The following is a 20825-nucleotide window of genomic DNA, read 5'->3' as shown; positions in this document are numbered from 1 at the left end:
AATTATTTTACATATACAAAGTATCCCACTATAATGACCACTCATGAAATAGTAAATATACTATTCTTATCAAAATATAGATAAAAAAATATTTTGCGTAGATATATTACATTCTTCAACAAATCAATGTCTTTTACAACTATTTTGGAATTGGATATCGAGATTATTTCCTTAGTAATAAGGGTCATGAAGATAAGAATAGGATGACATCTTTTGGGAAGATTAAATTTATTCAGATTGCCTAAGTACAATTACCTGGTCAGCATTTATGCCCTATAGTTATACTGCTTTGTATCTGAATTATTGCTAAATTTAGTTTTCAATTTCATCAATTTTCCTACTTTTGAGTAAACATCATTTGTGCAAATCACATTTCAAATGCATAATATTTTAAATCGTGGTTCTGTAACATTCATTATATTACATCAAATCACCTGCATTCCGATTTTTTTTAGAGCCAAAAACTCTCTTCCAGTTTGGATGGTTGGAGATAAAGTAACTTTTTTTTTTAATGAAAAGGCAAATAACAAAAAAAGTCCTGGTCCTATAACAAACACTTTCCGATCTTAATAATTGCTTAGATATGTTGACCATATTTCTCAAGTTACAATTCGCAACAGTTAAATGAATCATACGTGCTCATTAAATATATCTATTTGCATCCAGTTCCAAATTACATTAGGGCTAATTAGAAATGGATCTCATAATATTAAAACATTGTCGAATAGTTTAAAACTATTAGCTTAAAACGAGATTAAATAGTTTACCTAGACTATCAATTATCTTCAAATCATATCAATTAAAAAATTAATTCCGTTGCATTTAATATGAATTTAGAAGCCAGGGCTATGAATCTTTTGTGAAAAGGGGTACGGATCCTTTCTCCTCTGATTTCAAAATCTATAACTACAATCAGATCACAACAACAACATTATGAGTTGATTCTAAATCATATGCACAGCGCATTCATTGGTGTATGTAGTAATACGTTTTGCGGTCAGATATTTTTGCACTCTATAAATGGATATTTTCCAAGACTATTAATTTTTTGCTTTTAAATTTTTCAACATAATACACAATTATTTCTTTGGTGAATGGAATTTCATGTTCTAGTTCTCTTACTGGTTATCCTGAAAAAGTTTTCGTAGCTCTCATTTTTAAATAACGTTAGCAAAATCTTAGTATTTTTACTAGTTAAAACAATGTTGAATTGATTTGAGAGGAAATGTAAGACTTTTTAATATTTTTTCAGCACATCGAGATAAAATTATATAGCTGCATCTGAAGTTACCATATGCTTTCAATATCACTTTTGTCCGCTGACATCATCTAAACAGTAAGGACCGTTCAGTAAACTTACAATAAATTCAAAGTAGTACAGGAAATACAAAAAAAAAAATCAGTTCTAATTATGTATACTACTATATTTGCGGCAAGATTTTGAGTTTTAAAGGTACTTTCCAGTTCATCAATCAAATTATTTGGAAGGGATGGAGGAATGAAATAGAACGCAGGTTATAAAAAAATAACCCTAATTTTTGTTAGGGTATTAATATTATTTGGGTTGCATTGTTGTAGTTTATAGGATATTTTTCATTGCTCCAGCTATATCCTTCTGAAACACATAACAACTGTCTGCATACTACTATCAATGTGTTTAAATAGATTGTGCGTATGTTCTATAATCCACCCTTGTTTTGCTATTTTCTCCAATTACTTCTATTACTGCAAAGGGTAAATATGCTTTAGATGAAAGAAAGTAAAGTATTTTTTTAAGAAAATAATATTTATATTTAAAGAAATTAATATTTATATTTTAAAGATATCGAGATGGTAGGATCATTCAAAAGGCAAAATAGGCAATTGGTCAAGGGCCAGCAATTTCAGTAACAACGAGTTCTTGAGACATTTTACAGCTTTATCAGAGAATATAATTCTGCGCTTTCATTGAATTATAAAGCTTCTGCATTTGAATTAATTTCAATTAAAATCAAATATTATTTAATTTTGGAACATTATTCAATCAGCATTCCCAGTTAGTTTCTCATTTGCAAGCTTTATATTATGAATGATTAAGTTTAGAATGCATGCCTTATTACTAAAAAAATATGATATTTTATAATTTAAAACATCCCATAATTAAATATTATTTATATTGCGTTTTAAAAGCATGGTATTTCTTTTGCTATATTGTGTAATGTTATTTCGAATTTAATTATGCAATTTTTTTATACTCGGTATACTGAAATCTAGTCACTTGAAAGTTATCCGCAATAAATTTTTTAATATTACGGCTTGTTAAAATTTGCTGCTTGAAACCTTCTTGTATTCTCATTAAAAAATACCTGATTTGACAGTTAAGGGTAGGGAAAGTTGATCCGCCGAAGTTTATATCGACTAAGGCCTGTAGAGGGCTTAATCCGACCCTGGATATTGATATAAGTTTAATCGTATCCTTTTTAATACACTAAAAGTAAGTATATAAATTTCACTATGAATTTACTTTATCTTACAGTAATGATTTACATAAAACTAATCATCATTTCTTATTAATTTAATAATTCATCTAATTTTATTCCAACTTAAAAACTTGGGATAGTATTTTCTGGGCGCTATTTATTGGATATGTCTACTGTATCATAATACCTGCATTATAATCTCAAACAATTACACTTTTATTTATTTAGAATTTTTTTCTCCATATCTTTAGTATGTATATGACATCAATAATATATATATATATATATATATATATATTGGACTTTGATGCATGCAGTACATTATTTATAAGAATGTATGAGTTTTAAATACTGCTTTCACAGAAAATTTGTTTTAATTCACTTCTTTAAGTTAAATTTCTGCTAATAGAAAACTTGTATTATAAATTTGTAAATAAGTTTTTTAAAAACAGCAGAAAAATTTAATCAAATTTTATAATTACATTTTAAAAATAAATATTTTTTCTAAAAGAAAGATTTTAAAATGCATAGCTTAAATTAAAAAACGATATAGAAGCGTAATAACTGTTATACTGAAACCTAACAAACAAAAAAGAAAGCAAATGTTTTTAAATATATAGCTGGATCAAGTAATTTTTGTCTAAAAAATTTTTTGCTGAAAAATATTTAAGGTTTAATTTTCTCTTTGATGTTGTTAAGCAAGAACTGAAAGAATTTTATGGACAAAAATCTAAAATTTCAAAATAAACAGTTCATAAAATAAAAGCACAAATCTTTTTTTACATATATTTAATTTTTTAATTTAATTTCTTTTTAAAATGTTCCCAGTTCTTTATAGTGAAATTTAATTATTGCAGTTTTTAATAAATTGGAGTTCCTCCTCAAGTTAACTAAGTACAATTGCTATTGAATTAAAGTTTATATTCATTTTAATTGTATTAATATGAAAGAATGTCACTTCAAAGTACTTATAATTCGATTTCACTTTTTTCTTGACTTCTTTACTATTTCTCTTTTAACTTTTGGTCATATCAATTTTTCTCTTTAAGTTACATCGATTAAATATTTGTTCGCACTAGAATTTTTTTCTGAATAAATTTTATGAATTTCACAATGAGACTCTATTGTTTGATCTAAAAGTTTTGAAATAATTTATATAAAATGAAATTCCATGAAAATTTAAGTGCGAGTTATTAATTATCATAAAATATTTATATATTTTTGTATCATAAAAATATTATTTCATGAAATAACTCCTATTTTTATTTGGATTTAATTTATATTAATATTATACAGCAAAAACTGAATGTAAAGCTATTTCTGGATAGTAAATGATTAATGTATTCATAAAAATACTTTTTTTTTTTCATAAATCTGTCAAATTTTAGTATGAAATAATTTGTTAGAACTGTTTGTTTCCCTTCAAACACTCAAATCAACTGCATCATCGTCTAATCATGCATTTAAATAAAATTTATGTTTGAAAAAATATCTTGGATTTCTTTGATACGTTTTCACATGCATGAAATGTGTATCATCAATTTTTTTGATACCATTTCATGGAAAGAAGTTTATATAGAAGAATTTTTCAATACAATATTGTGATAAATATCTTAATTTAAAAAAACTGAAGCAACAAAACTTTATTTTTAGAAAATTTTGCAATTATTAAAAGAAAATACGATCAAGCGATATATTTACATAATTTTTGTTACTTTAAGATTTTTATAAAAAATTACATTTTTTACATGATTAAAATCAATATATTCATTTTTTTAAAAGAGGCTCATGTTTTATCTATTTCAATGAAACAATTGAATATACGAAAAAATTTTGTCTTAAAATTCACTTTTAAATATACTATTTAATTGAATATTTAATTTTCTTAGAATAGATGCTTTTTATATTTCTTACTGGATGATACCAATTAATTAAAAAAAAATCTACTTAAATATTAGAAAGGTCAATGACCTTTTTCTGTCATTCTTATTTTATTCGCATACCAAATTAAACAAACGTATTAAATGTCCGCTAGCTTACGTATAATTAGCTTTTTTAACCAACTCATTCATCAATTAAACTATTTAAAATTTGATATCCCAGTTAATTATGAATTACTTTACTCACCATTTCGTACTCCAATTACTCTTTATCAATTAATTACAAAGCTGTTTTATCCAAAGCCACGCGTTCACAAGTGGACGAAATCCGAATAAAATCCCTCCCAACAGGTAGCTCCAATTGTGTGAGTGTAACAATCCCAATATCTTCACTCCAGATGTCAAGACAACTGATGAAATAATGTCGAGGAAGCTCTTCATACACAGAAACATTAGGTGCATCCAACTTTCCCAGTACGACTTGCTATTTTAAGTCGTTTTTCGAATAGCACGCCGTTACATTTCCCCCTCCCCCGAGCTGCATACGTCACGCCAGCAAACATCAACGAGACATGGTTCTTTTTTCTATCAAGATAATTATAATTTCTTTTTCTCTGCTGTGCGTGTGTGTTTACATCTCCCTATCTTTCTTCTATGAATCGGCTCTTCCACTCTAATGCTCCTCATGGCGAAACTGGTGTAATTCGGCCCCAAAAATAAGCTCTGCTTGCCCCAGTCAAGCGAAACGGCTTTTTCAAGAGAAGATCATGATGAGTTTGGGAAAAGTCCCGTTGCGGTTCTTTTATTTCAAACATTGGTCAATCTAGAATGTAAATGAAGTTAAATGATTTGTCACTTTTTCTTACAAATATTTTCGATTTTTTTAAAAAAAATAATTGGTACGTTTTTCTAAGGATTTGATAAGTTATTGATCTAGATGGAGCGATCAGGCGACCCGGTTTTGTCGGGATATTGCCAGTTTTTCACTTTTCCTCCTTGACTATGAAAAGGAATTTGAATTAAATATTTCGGATTGCTCCTCTTCATTTATAAATCGTATGTTCAAAAAAATTTTTTTAATGATTTTATTCAACTTTTTGAGAAATTTTCTTTTTTAACTTTTATTAAAGAAAAGTCTAATCAAATTAATTATATAAAATAAAATAAATGAAACCCTATCCCCCATTTATAATATTTTATTCTATGTACGTATATTTTTTACGAAAAAGAAAAAATACTATTAGAGTGAGAGCAAAAATCCGGATTAAATTCTTTCAGCATCATATAAAAATAGATCCTCTTTAGACTGATAAGACTTTGAGAGTTGAATCCAGAAAAGGTTTTTTTTCCTCCTTATTTAAACAGAGATCGATGATGAAAAGTAGAATCTAGAAAATTGGAATTTCCGAATTCGAGTTTTTCTTGTCATCTGAACAAAGATTATTGATGAGAAGTTGGAATAGAGAGAAATGAATACCGGCTTCGGTGCTGTCCTTGGCATCTGAACAGAGACTATTGATGAAACGCAGAATTTAGGAGAATGGAATATAGATTTCGAGGTCTCATTGCCATCTGAACAAGGATTGTCAATGAAAAGTAGAAGTTTGGAGAGTGGAATTCCAATTTCGATGTTTTCGTACCATCTGATCCCAGATCGTTAGTGAAAAGTAGAATATAAGAGAATGTAGTCGCTCTATCGATGTCGTTCATGCCAGCCATGGGTTGTGCATGAAAAGTAGAACTTGAAAGGCTGGAATCCAAGCTTCGATGTCTTCTTGTCATCTGATCACAAATCGTTGATGGAAAGTTGACCTCTGGAGAGTAGAATTAAAGTTTCGATGTTTCCTCGTCATCTGATCACAAAAGTCGAAGAAAAGCAGAATGGAAAGAGTGTAATCCCACCTTCAATGTTGCCTTTACCATCTGGATACAGATTAAAATTCCGATATTAGTTTTTAAATGCCTTCATGTCACTTTTCAATGAGAGTTTGCAGAAATTGATGAAGTCATTTTACGTGATTGTCTGTCATGTAATAAACAAAGTACATTTGTCTCATGCTGGGTTGTGATCTCAGGTTGTGCCTCATACGAATTTTCTCATACGATATGTGCCATAGATTTCAAAATTAAACTGATCCCTTGTGCTTGAAATGCAACCATATAAACATTATTTAAGTCAAATCGGGAATGCAGATTATGAAGTACTAAGTAAATTTAATAAATAAGTTACAAAATTTCATAAAACGTCTGAAAACCCTGGTACAAAAATAAAGATTTTCAAATTAAAAGAATTAGAAATATTTTATTTTTTTACTAGCATAAGTAGAAATTAATGTTATTCTACATATTCCATAAAGTAAATAATTAAACTGCCATTCATTTCACAGGCAATAAATGCCAATTAAAAAATATCAATAATTTAATTTGCTTAAATAAGTTTTTGATAACTAATCGTCACATAACCTTTAAAGTTTTGAAACTGATTTGATTCTTATTTGAGATTGGCTTATCACTCTGGTCAACTGTACATGAGCTTCAGTGTTTAAAATGTCCTGGCATCATAAATTATAGAGAAAAGTCTTGTTTATATCGCAACTGCCAGTCTTAAAATTTCCACCCACCAAAAAGTTACTGATATCTTTTCTCTTTTCAAACTGAAAGCCGTGTTTTTGTACATTCTCACAAATAACCTTCCCTTTTAGCTTGTCATTTACATATGTCTGCAAAAAGATTTTTGACATTCACTGTCAAATAAACTTTTCATTTTTCAAGACTGAAAGCTAACTCATGCTGTATATTTCCAGAAATTTCTTTTTTTTTTTTTACTTTACATATTCTCAGCTTAGATGAAAACATAAAATATCTTGTATTTGTCAAAAAATTTTATTTCGAAATTTTTATGACTTTCAGGATTTAGACTGTCTTAATTTCGAAAATCATCATTTAAGCATTAAATCTATCTGTATGTCCATGTCATGTAAAATCTATTACTTAAAAAAGAAAAAAATGATGGTTGAAATTTAATGTTCTGCCTAGGTACCCAAATTGCTGATCGATTTGAATTTGAATCGATTTTGGATTAAGTCCATCAAGACTTACTTTCTCAAAAAACATACAAGATTTTCTATTTTCTTATTCTTCAAAAAACTAAATAAAAAATATTTTTTGGCTTGTTTAAGTTTAGTTTTGTTATTTAAATATCTTATTTTGAGGTAAGATTCCTTTATTTTAGTTTGAAATTTGTATGTTAAAGATCTTTTTTTTTTTTTTTTTTTTTTTTTGGTACGGGCTTGGTAATTTCGAGTAATTTCGAACGAACATCAGGTGATGAAAATGACATCTGAATATGCAGTTACAAAGATTTTCCACATCCGCAATGTGACATACATCTAAAGAGAATATTATGCACATTTTTTGCCGTTATATTTATTAATTGTCGCATGAGGAATATATCAAATATAATTTTTGTGTGCAAATTATATCCTTATAACGAAAAATAAATTTTGTAAACTTGAATGAAATTTGTTGTATGCTGTTGTAAACATCTTTGCACCCACATTGAGAATTCAAGTTCAATTTTAGGTAAAATTTGTAAAGTTCGAAATTTATCCCCTTTTAAGTGTACACAATTATTCAAAAACGAGACGAATCTAATAGGTGAAGTTTAATACATATAATCAAAATAGCCATATATCGCAAATTCAAGTAAAGTCGGTCGTGGCATTCATTCTATTTATTTAATGTATGGAAACACACTAAAAATGTGACACAAGCTAGATAAGCGAACTTTGGTACATGATCTTCACAATAAACGTGCTTTTCATTGGCACCATGAACACACACAAACTGTGAATCTATGCTAACTTTTAAGCAAAATCTATCAATGGAAGGTTTGTCTGTTTGTTCTTCCAGTACGTAGATCAAAAATTACAATGTATGTAAGCAGGTGGTATTTTTTTTTCTTTGGTGAAATAAAAATAATGTGAGTTGAGTTACCTCCACTCCAATGAAAAGATACCTTTGGTGAGAAATTTGAGCTGCAACCTGTGAAGAGTCATTAAGATTCCCCCGCAGTTTCCTCCTATGCTTCCACGAAGATGATAGTTCAGATTACACCAGATGCCTCACTAGGGCAGGGGTAATTTTTTCTTACTACACCACAATTGTGTATCTGCTTCAAATTTTGGTTAAAATCTATAAAACATTAAAGCTACTTTTTTTCAATATCAATTTTCGGCATTTTTGACTTTATTATTTGAAGAAGCTAATCCGAAAATACATTTTGTTTTAAGAATGAAAAAGAGATTCTTGGGGAGAATATTGCGGATAATTCTAATTATTAGTTTTGTTAATTTTCCAGTTTGAAAGAAATATCACGGAGTTCTTGAACTCCAGGTTCTTAATTTTACATAGAAGGTGAATAGAGTAATGGCACGAGAATGAGATTATTTTGTAAGTTTCTGTGCTAAGATTAGTAACGGATTTATTTGATATTAAACATATTACTAATAAATCGAGGTGAAAAGAAGAGAAGAGAAGAGTTATTTTACAAGTCGGTGTGGTAAAGTTATGATGATGACTTAGTCATAAAGGAGATCACAAGATCTCTTAGCATTTTTTGGAAGTGAAGGGACGTAATTTTCTATTTCTTTAATTGCAATGTTATCGCTTTTATCCATTTTTTTTCTCAAAGAAACGTTTTGATAGTTTCTTGTGGAAATCCTACAAGGCTGCGTTGCTAAGATCCTTTTACTGTCTTTATTCCTGATAAACCACGGCATGTTACTGATTTACTAAACCGTTAGATTTGTCAAGATCACTGTAAAACAAAGGATATTTTTATTACTATTTAGGACAGGCAGCATCTGTTTCACAATAATAATTTCAGAATGAAGTGAAACAAAGATGTTAGGAGCAAGGTTTTAGAAAGAGCAAGAATGATTAATCAGTTTCTAAATTTAACAACTGTGTTTGAGTTGCCATGCTCAAAAATATAAAACAAGTATCAAAACTCGTTATCCCATTGAAGAAACAAGGGGTTGGACTTTAAAAACAATCTGCAAGTAGACAATTTTTTTTTTGTTTGATTTTTTTCCGTTTCAGTGTCGTTATAATGAGAGACATTTGTGATAAATGAACGCAACCTACAGATAAATAAAACTTTTTTAAAAGACAGGGCTAAACATAGAAATAGATTGATTACACAGAAGAAAACTAGTTGAAATATTATAGTTTGTGACAGGTGCTAGCTTTAAAAACAAAGACAAAAAAGATTTCTTAAAACCAATTTATAAGAATGATTCTTTAAAAGTGAACATCTTATCGTGTATTATAATAACAAGACAATAACAAAATGAAGTGACTAAAAGAAATATACGCTTACTGTAAAACATTGGATCAAAATGCAAATTTAAAACATGTTGCTATAAGTAAAGGATATAAAACATTGGATCAAAAAGCAAATTTAAAACATTTTGCTATAAATAAAGGTTATCGATTTTGTTTTCAATAAAAATTAAAAAGCAAGATATATCTTGGAATTTTTTTCGATTATTTCTTATTACAATAAGTATATTTTTCAGAAATTATATTTTATTTGCGAAAGTATTCGAAAAATGCAAGGAAAATGTATTGTACTTGCCAAAAACTCGAGACTTTGAAAGACAAATCAATTTCAGTATGAGTTTTAAGATACACATTTGGACCTTTCTTGGACTTCGGGAAGAAATTCGCCAATGAAAAGTTTGTCTCTCCAAATGCAATGAGTTAGATGAATGATACTAAGCATCTGTTGTTTGCTAGATTCTAAATCAAGCTACTCAAACAGAAATAATTTGCCAAATATGGCAGCCCTGATGGATATTAATGATTGATGTCGGTGACTTGGTAGAACAAGTATGACAGAAACATAGAAAATGCAGAAAAACGCTTAAAGACTTTTGGGAACTGAACTTCAGACTTTATTTAGTCTGAAAATGACATAAGAATGGAGTCATTCAGACCTTATTCACTCACAATTCCGATTAAATTTTAATGTAAATAAGTTGTATTCTATATAATAGGCTGCTAGAATTATTATACTGTAAGCTTCGGCCACATTTTTAAAAGGGGGGGCAAGTAAAGCAAAGTTATGAAGGGTTCTGTTAATTGTCTATCAGCTTGAATTGCAATAAAAAGAATTCAGTGGGAGCTACTGCTGTCTTGCCATCATAAATTTCGATCTCTACCAAATTCTGAACCAAATTTATGATTTCCCAAACCAACCTATCTTATCCAAAGGGGGTGAAACTGGCGTAAGTCAGTGGGGAGCAAATATCAGAAGAAAAAAATGAAAAAATTAATATATATATACAGGGTGATTGGTAAGGATCTCTTAAGTTCTTTGTATTTAAAACGGCGTCTCGTATAGTCGGGGAAGTTATAGCGCTCGTATAGTAAAGTGACTATGGTGAAATTATTGAGACATATTATAGCTTATTTAACAATGAAATAAGAATAAAAATTAACTCAAAAAAATAAAGAAGATCGACCAAAAGATTCGATTTAAAAAAACGTTGTAACGTTGAAAAACGTTTTATGGAATTATCTGTAAAATAGACGAAGATATTTGCGATTAAAATTATGAACATTCCGTGATTTGAAAAACAATTCGTCTGAAATTAAAAAATGTGTTCGCGCTGTTATCATATAGTTTTTCAGAGTTCAGCAACAATGAAATGAAATTTAAGCAAAAGATAATAAACAGGATAATAATAAATAAAATCTGAAAAGCACACTCGGGAAGGAGGAAATACCGGAGAATGCATTTTTCAACTTTGAAATCAACCCCTTTTCAGGCCACGGAAATTTAAAATTTCAATCGCAGAATTTTAATCTCAGCCAGTTTTACAAATCACACTTTGAAACTTCGCTCAGTTTTTTTATTATTATAGAGTACATTTTTCTAATTGGACTTTCTGATGAATCTCCCTTATATTTTTAGTTTGGAACTTTATTATTTTGCCACTAGTGGAGCATCTGCTTGTCTCAATAAATTTATCATAATCACTTTACTATAGTTACACGTTATATCCTTGATTATATAGATGGCGTTTTGAATTTAAAGGCTTAAAAAATTTACCGATCACCCTGTGTGTGTGTATTTCTATGTGTGTATGTCTATGTATATATACTTATAATGAAAAAGTAATATTAACATAAAAAGAACATGAATATAATGTAGGAACAAAATATGGCATATAAATAATACATTATAGAAATAAGATAATATAATAATACTTAAAAAATAATAATAAAGCCCGCAAAAATTTTAGGAAGGGTGAAAAAATTATCCAAATTTTTAATTCAATGTAAATTTTAAATAAACTTTTTAATTATATATTGCCCATTTCCTTACTGTCTGACAAGTTTTAAATTTTTGATTCAACACTACGTATCTACAGAAAAAGAGGGAACGTATATCATCACGTCATTGCCTGAAAAATTTCATTTAAATAACGGACATTGCCTAGGGCTGCAAAGCACTTAATTCCACCACTGTTTTTTTTTTATCTGTAAAAATTTCATTATTAGAATTATTTTATAAGGTCTAATATTCAGTAAAGTTAATCGTTGCCAAACTCGGTCTGGAAAAATGGAATTTAACTTAAATTATTAAATATAAGCCAATAATTTTAAAAATAGATATTATTTTTCAAAACAAGTAAAGCGAGCTACTGTCAACAAACTGTATCAAATTTTGATCCAAATCAACTGAAACAGGACAGACTAACTATTATGCCTGTGAGTTGGTGAATATGATAATTCTAAAATGATACTGGCTATGAAAGAAAAAAAATTGTTTTTTTTTTGTTGTTGTTGTTAAATAAAATTTAAAGATCCGTACCAAATTTTGAATTTAATCCCTCGAAATGGAATAAGTTCAAAACTATATGCTCAATTCTCTTCATTACATTATCAAATAAAAACTTACGACTTTTTAAATGTATATTCGTGCTTCTTTAAACATAATAACTCAAAAATATATTTAAAAAAACGAGTGGTGGAAAATAGGTATATGATTTTTTTTCATCCAAAAATCTAGCCCTGTTTCCTCAAAAGGATAGTCTGGCTGTTTGTGTGTCTGTCAGTGTGTTTACAAATCCAGTAACTGAATATGCAAATAACTACATAAGTAAAATTTATTTTGTGATCTTGGCACATAATAAATTGCATTTACGTAGTCGTTATATTCGAAACACGTTTACTCTACGTAAACGTTTCATCGTATTCAAGGCTGTCCCATTTTCACAAATTTTTCTGCTTCGACGTCAGTAACTTAAATGTTCCAGGAGTCTGATATGCATTCATCAAGAAACTAACTATTCATTCTCAAAGTTGAGTAATCATGTTTTCATCAGTTATATCGTTTTGTCAGTCTTTTTAGTATTCCATTTCTTTAATTCTTTCTCAGACCCATTCAATTAGCAATTCTTCCATTTTTTTCTATTTTTTTAAAAAAAAATTATTTAATTATCATTAATAGAAAGAGTTGTTAAATTTGCAATCACTAATGTTTCCAAGTTCAAATGTTTGTCTCATGTTGGGTCAAATGTCGCTTGTTAGAGTAACGTAAAAATGTAGAAAGTCAGCTTTTGTTATTTCACCAAGCATATCAAATGAAAGGGATCTTCTTAACAATCTTCTTGTTCCCAAACAGCAGGGAAATGCAGTGAAATTGACCAAATTTATACCTGAAAAGTGCATTCATGCATAACTCATTTTTTTCTAATTTATTTTCTGTCTGCAAAACAGCAATTATTACCTTATTATTATTTTTTGCTCATAATTTTCTGTCTATAAAATGGCAATTTTGATCTTTCTGAATTCACATTTTTAAGAACTTTTGTTAATTTACTGGTGTACTGGCCTTTAAAAATGTAATCGATAATAGATAATATCGGTGAATTTACAATTCTTAATTCTTTCCACCAGGAAGTGGAAAATCTGAGGTAATTTATTGCAGGTTAATGCTATAAATTAACTACTGTTCTCATAAAGACATTCATGCATAAGACATTTTTCCCGTAATAGTGGGAAACCAAATCGACGTGACTTCTAAATAGAGTTTAAATCAATCTGAATGTAATATGAGTTATGAAAGCTTTTATAAAGTTAGTGATCTACTTTTGTATCAACCAGACAGAAAGGGAGAGGTAAAACTTAAATCTATCGAATTATTTGTTGTTTGTTTATTTATTTTTCACATAGCGTGTATATTTACATTTAAATTGACTTGTTTTGCATTTGTGGAAATAAAATTTTGTAATTGATTTTTTTATTCGCTTGCTTATGTCCAAAAACATTCCAGTTTTGTCTATTTTTATCTTCTAAATATCATTAGATCACTATACATTAATAAAAATTATTTCCTTTTTATTTTTCTTAATTTATTCAGTTTAATGATAAAAAAGTAGAAGCAAGAAAGTAGATAGATTTGCTTCAGTGGCAACAAGAATCTTCTCAAAACAGAAATTAATAATATTCAAAAGAGTTGTAAGATTGGAATGTCATTATGCATTAAAATATGATGATGATATTCAACATATAGTAGCATAAGGCACTGGTTTAGCTTGTATAATCATGATCATGAGTTAAAAATACACAATGAAAAGGAAGTGTAAAATCCTCTGTTGATCATAGAGACCTTTCTCCCGTCTAATAAGAAAAATTCCTTAGTTGCGAACTTTTTTATAATGCACGACTTTAAATAGAAATCTGATTTAATTTCGATATAAGTAGCAAGGTTACATTTATGGAAGATATGTTTAGTTTTATGAAAAAATACCGGTACTCAACTTAACCGCACTGAGGAATTCGCTTCTGACGAACCTATCGGTCTCTCACTTTTTAGTTCACAAAGCGAAAATGTTGTGAAATATTGTAATCGTCAAAAATTCGAACACGAGATTTTGACGAATCTCTTGGTTTCGGACCACCCAGAACCATTTTTGGAATTATGTCCATTAGAATAACAATTCTAAAACTGTAGCAGTTGTCTCTTATCTTCTCTTTTGGATACTAGATGGCGATGCCTGATTAGGCCATCCCATATGTCATCCCATAGTGCATTGCAATTGTAATTAGAATGAGATGTGATGCTGAACTGTGAAGCCGCGCGCGTGAATGTCTTGTCTTCGTGTTTGTGCTTGTTAGTGTGTGAATGTGATTATTAAAAGAAATGTTCCTAAAAACATTCGTCCTGTTGCTTCCTGCATGGATCATAATAATCTACATACCACCACAAAACTAATTTTTAAAAGTTCAAAATATTTTATTCATACTTAAAAGTAAACCCACAATGGTAATTTCATATCTTATTCATATTTAAAAGTAAACCTACAATGGTACTTTCTTCTATTCCACGTATTCTTATACAATATACAGCATTTTGTTTCTAATTTCGTCATATGGTGAAGAAAATCGAATAAACAATTTGATTGATTGGACCAAAATTTTAAAAAACCTGTAACATCGGTACCAAGACTGAATTTAATGACAAAAACTATCAAGACAATCAACTATTTAACGACATGGAAGCGCTTTACAATTACTTTGATCAAATCATATGCCAGATTTCATGCATGTTCTTCATTGTGTTTATATGTTACTGTTTGTATTCCACACAGACGGACAGATCGGCAGCTTTTGCGCAAAACCTCATATATGCGAAGAAATTTGGTACCAGTAACACAAATTTCATTGATCTAGATTCTTCCATCAATGAGTTATCGTGTTCAAGGGCAGACAGTATCAACAGCATTCCATGCGTGCTTCAGACCTCTCTGATTAAAGAAAATCCAAGATCCTCCTAAGACTCCGGAAGATTTTATACTACAAGATTCACCAAAATCTGACGGCTGATTTTTTTTTTTTTTTTGTGAATATTTTTTGAGATTTTGCTGACTTGATGCAAAGGAATTCACTAAAACTCGAGATAATTCCTAAGCATCTTCTTAATACTGAACTCAAATATCGAGACTAATCTGTCTTGATAACTTAGTGTGAAGAGGCGATAGTCCATTTTATCCCTATCGTATCTTAATCAGTCTTCGCCCACGCAAAGAATTTTTATGAATCCCAATTCCCACCTGGCTTTTATTTTTGGTACCCAAAATGGATAGTAGGGGTTGATGACCCTCTAAAGAAAGAAGGTGCCGGAAAACTTCAAAAGAGAATAAATATTCTTGAAATTGTATATTGGGAGATTGGAAAAAATTTATAAAAAAGATGAGATTTCGAAAATAACAAGAGATAAAACGTCGTTACTTTAAAAAAATGTAAAAATGAAAAGTTAAAAAAAAATGTTAAATTTAGGAGAAAATGTCTTCAAAATAGGTGTTGAAGAGTGAGATCCGATTTTTTTTTTGTCGGGTAATTATTTCAAGCCAAATTTTTCGCAGTAGCTTCTGAGGGTAAAGACACATGAGGACCTGAGTGCAGAAGTCTTACTTCTATCTCAAATGGAGATAGCATACACGCACTCGCTTGCACAACCCCTTTTTACAGGGGAGCTTATTCACGCACTTCACAGAGAGAGCACAAGAAATAGAACAACCATGCCCGAACCCGGAATACCTAGATCACGGGGAAGACGCGTTACCCCTAGGCTGGATGTCGGCATCCGATTTAGTTTTTGTTAATATTGAGTTTATGAAACATTGCTAGTCTTTTTCACATGACCATGAAATCAGAATTTTTTTTGTGCAAAGTAATTATTTCTGATCCCAAGATAAATATATGAGGATTCCATCTTTTTCTCCGAGGTATACTCTTTTGATGAATTTACTTCCACTTTATTAATATAGTTACTCCCAAAATGGATGAAATTTGGTATGATAAGCTTAAATTTTATTCATGCATCAAATTATTAATTTAAAAAGTTGTGGCAAATTTGCTATGAGCGGGGATAGAGCCTGGGACCTTGTGGTTCTCAGCCAAGCAACATGACCACAATACAAAATCATTCGCTCGTGTGGCGTATCTGTTAACTGGCTTATAAGCTTTCACCACAGAATCTCCCTCTAGTGAGTCGTAGGGAGACTAACGATATGGCTGTTGAGCGGTGATGTATTTAGCTGTTGAGTCTAATGCGCCTGTACCCAGTTGAGCAGCGCCAAGCGTTATGGCGAGCGTGTGAGTAGTTGCTGTTGCGTCAAGTGAGTCTGACGACTTTGGTGGGTAGATGGCGCCACCACAGCTTTACGAAGGTTGAAGGTTCAGCGTCAGAGTTCACCAACGTGGTGGATTGAATTGAGCGAGGATAGAACCTGGGATCTTGTGCTTCGTAGACGAGTAACATGACCACAATACGAAAACAATTCCTCGTGCAGCGTAGCTGTTAAATGGCTTATAAGCTTTCACCACAAAGTCAAAGTAAACTTTCTCCATATTTAGTTTTCTCATTATGACAAAAATAACATCTTATTTATAAAAATTATTTTTACTTGTTTTTACTTCCTTGTATATGTTGTATAGAGAAAGTACAGTAGTCGCCAAAAATTCAAATTCGGGATTTTGACGAATTTCCACGTTTTAGACCTCCCTGGTATTCGAAAAATACATTTTTGGAAAATGTCTATTCTGTGACGAAGGTAACTCAAAACCGCTTTGAGCTAGACAGATGAAATTTGGTATACGATCTTCACACAAAATTTGCAGATTTACACCAAATTTTGAGTAAAATCTGTTCAGAGAAAGTCAATCTGCCCGGCTGCTCGAATATAAGTTAACGCAATAATTACAAAACGAAGAGAGCTACATAGATAAAATTCGGTACGTAGATTTAACATCTATAATGTAGACACATGTTAAATTTTGAAACAAATCCAAACTATGGATTGATTGTCTGTCGGTCTGCATTTTCAGCAACATGGAGAATCGTATGTATTCTAATCTTTTCGTTTCCGATTGTATTTAGAAATCAAAATCACACAAAAATTTATGAGATTAAACCAGCAGAAATAGTCTCCCTGGAAATTTCTCGTATACTTTTCAATAAAGGACTTATGTCCCTTCCTTCACATAAAACTACCGACCTTGGGTAACGCCGCAAATAGCGTTATTATTGTTTCTCATGGCACTTGCCATGGACGAGCCCGCTGTTACGAAGACAGCGATTTTAAGCCGGTGGGGGGAGCGTCTCTTGTTCGGTTAGTAGCGCCAACTAGTGCCAAGAGTACGACTTTGCTACTGACGCATCACTCATTCGCTTGCACAACCCCTTTTTACAGGAGGGCACATTCAGACATCTCACAGATAGAACAACGGAAGAACAACCATGTCCAAACCGGCACTCGAACCTCCCAGATCACGGGGAAGACGCGCTTCCCCTATGCCAGGACGCCGGTGCAAATACCCTGCTTGGCATTAGAGAACGACAGTTACAAAATATAAATCTTTGGCGTGAATCTAGCATTTTTCCTCAGTCTATCGCGAAACTGTGTACTTTGGGTGCTTTGTTGCCTACAGATAGATGACAAAATTTGACAAAAAATAAAAATGGAATTCTCAAAACATGCAGAATTTCAGTGATTTAAGATATTGAATTTGTATGCATTTGAACGGATAGATCGATGGACGATCAACGTTCAAGATCTGATAAATATCTATATACGGAAGATAAGGTGTTAAATCGGTGTATTAAGTTTTATTTACCTAGCTGATTAAGTTTTGTAAATATCGAATTCACTTATACTTCCCCTGAATGGATTTCGTTTGTAATTTGAAAGATATATGCAAATTCGACCATAATTCCAAGTACCAACTTTCATCCGTCTAGCTCAATGCGTTTTTGAGTTATTGGGTTTTACAGACATATAGACATAAGGCCCAAAATGTGTTTTTTCGAACTCAGTAATGTCTAAAATTTACTGATTCGTTAAAATTTTGAGTTCGAATTTTTTGACTATTACAGTACTATCATTATATTTCGTGTAAGAAAAAGTAAACCTCAAAGCGGCTACTCGACCCATCGGAAGGCGCACGGAAAATTTTGAATGACCCGACCGCTGCAACAGCAACACTGGCAGAAATTGTGGTTGAGTCCTGAAGGCCATCACCGGACACGATACAACCCTCCCCTAAGGAAATACGTCCAATTGTAGATGGGAGGAGCCAGATCCCACCTTTTTGTGTACCCACCAGGGTGGCGAGAACCAACCACCATGCCGGAAGCTTCTCATCCATAGCTACGAGATGACCGCCACCCCGTGGGACAAAGAAAAAGTAAAAACTGTTTTAACGCTACATGAAAACTACATTGGGCGGTCCTTGTATTCTTAACTTTCATCCTGGTATAGACTATCGATTCATTTTACAAAGATTATCAGAAGGTAAAACTAATGCATGAACTGATAGAATACCATTATCTAATTATAAAGGCAATGATATAACTTCATATAATTTTTTTTAAATAATTTCTGCATTTTCATTACTAGAAGTCACTTGAGTACTCGATCGAAAGAGTGCCTTTCCACTTGAAAGCGGCCTCAAAATGTCCTTATCATTAAATTCAGTTATACTTTTTAAAATACACTGCTTTCCATTAGGCATCGAAATAATTTATTAAGTTTTATTGAAAAAGAAACCACTTAATTAAAAAAACAATGTCCTCTTCTTTTAGAGGAGACGTTACTTCCTGTGTTCTAATTTGACAAAGAATCAACTATTAAGCCTCTTCTTTGATGAACCGCATTGAATTTTACAATCATGGTCAAATAAAGATGATATATTTACATGTGTTCTTTTCCCATAATTTCCATGCTACATTCATGAAAGGATATTTGATCCAAGGTAAGAAATTTAACTTGCTCCAGGGATACATGCACTGTTACGTTCGCAAATTAGCTATTACCATCATGTCCCAGTGACTCTCCAAGCATACTTTCCTGAAGGAAGATTAATCTTCTAATTGAAGCAATATCTGTCAAAGTACGAGAGCATTTAAAATGCACCAAAGTTGCACTGCTTAATTTCTGCTCTTTGTTTATTTTAACACGGTGCTCTGTGGCCGATTTTTGCATTTTGGGGACCTTGGCAGTGAACATTATAAGACCCCTTTTTTAATTGTCAATTTATTTCAAATATTTCATCGCATTTTAAAGATGTTAATGATTTATTTTAAATCAATATTTTTTTATTTTATTAAATTTGTGAAAATATATTTGTTTTTATTTTTCTATTATGACACAAGACTGCTCAACATCCACATTTGAACCCAATGATTTGAAACAAGTGTTCCGTTTTATAAATAATCTAATGACTAATTTCTAAATGATTATACTGGATAAATTATTCATATTTTCCTTATATTTCCTAATTTCTCTCATTAGGGGACATCTCAAAATTAAGGATGAGAAACTTCCGGTATGGTGGTTGGTTCTCGCAACTTTGGTGGATATAGAAAAGATGAGGGTGTGCTACGCCCAACGAGAAGAGCTGTACCATGGCAGGTGGAGGTCCCTAGTCCTCAACCATAGTTCCCACCAATGTTGCGGTCACGGCAAATCCAGTTATTCATTTTTTCCGTGTACCTTAGGGCTGGTCGGTCGGTGTAATCAATTTGTTTTATGTTGTTGTTGTTTCTTATGGCACTTGCCATGGACAATCCCGCTGTTACGAAGACAGCGATTTTAAGCCGGTGGAGGAGCGTCTCTTGTTTTTTTCTAGTAGCGCCATCTTGGGACAAGAGAACTACTTAGCTACACACACGTCACAGCCCTTTTTAAGAGACGGACTTCATTCACGCATTTCATTCACTCATCCACAGATCGTAATTTAGATCTGAATCAGAGAAGATCATCCCTGATCCAGTACCCCCAGTGGTATTACTCTCGACTATGTGACCACGACTGATTTATACGCGCGTTAGCCACCAGGCACGTTGGGAATCTTCGGCCGGCGTAACTGGAACTCGCAACTTAAGGGACTGGAATCCAACGCTCTACCAACCAGGCTATCCCGGCAATTTGTTTTATCATTCATAGACTTTGTATTCTTCAAAAATTTATTTATTTGCCAACTAGGGAAATAAATTTTTTAAGCGAACTGCTTGAGGTCGCTCTCAGCCTAGAGGTTTTAGGCAGCTGTCCAGTCTGCATATATGGAAATTCGCTTCTGTTGATGGTTATATCCATCGCGAAGAACCATACAAGAGTCCCTAATTGATCATAAGATGCGTGCACAGGAAACTCGAAGGGTGGTGATCCTTTCCCTTGCCTATTTGAGTTATTGTAAGACCTCAAATTAGATCTCTCTTCTAATTCCTTTGGAGATAAAATTATTTTTTAATATTTAGTTAAATGATAAATAAGTTTTCAGGTAGCCTCTATGTTTTGAGAGAGTTTTTTAGATTGGATTCTCTTGTGATCTCTAAAAGGGACACATAATAATAATATTCAGCCTTTTTAGGCAAATTTTTGTTGCAATTTCCTTCTATCTGTAACCG

General features: G+C 31.3%; 1 protein-coding gene across 1 annotated transcript in view; it reads right to left on the bottom strand.

Annotated features, from left to right (window-relative positions):
- LOC129965928 (calmodulin-A-like) overlaps positions 1–5025 on the bottom strand; it is a 42531-nt gene extending 37506 nt beyond the window's left edge. The window contains exon 1 of the mRNA XM_056080222.1: positions 4587–5025. Within this exon, the coding sequence (XP_055936197.1) occupies positions 4587–4589 (3 nt within the window). The 5' untranslated portion in view covers positions 4590–5025. The remainder of the gene's footprint in view (positions 1–4586) is intronic.
- Between the last annotated feature and the right edge of the window lie 15800 nt (positions 5026–20825).

This window comes from Argiope bruennichi, chromosome 4 (genome assembly GCF_947563725.1).
Source record: "Argiope bruennichi chromosome 4, qqArgBrue1.1, whole genome shotgun sequence".
Taxonomy (NCBI): Eukaryota; Metazoa; Arthropoda; class Arachnida; order Araneae; family Araneidae; genus Argiope; species Argiope bruennichi.
The sequence above is the reverse complement of the archived record's forward strand: the minus strand, read 5'-3'. Positions and strand labels throughout refer to the sequence as shown.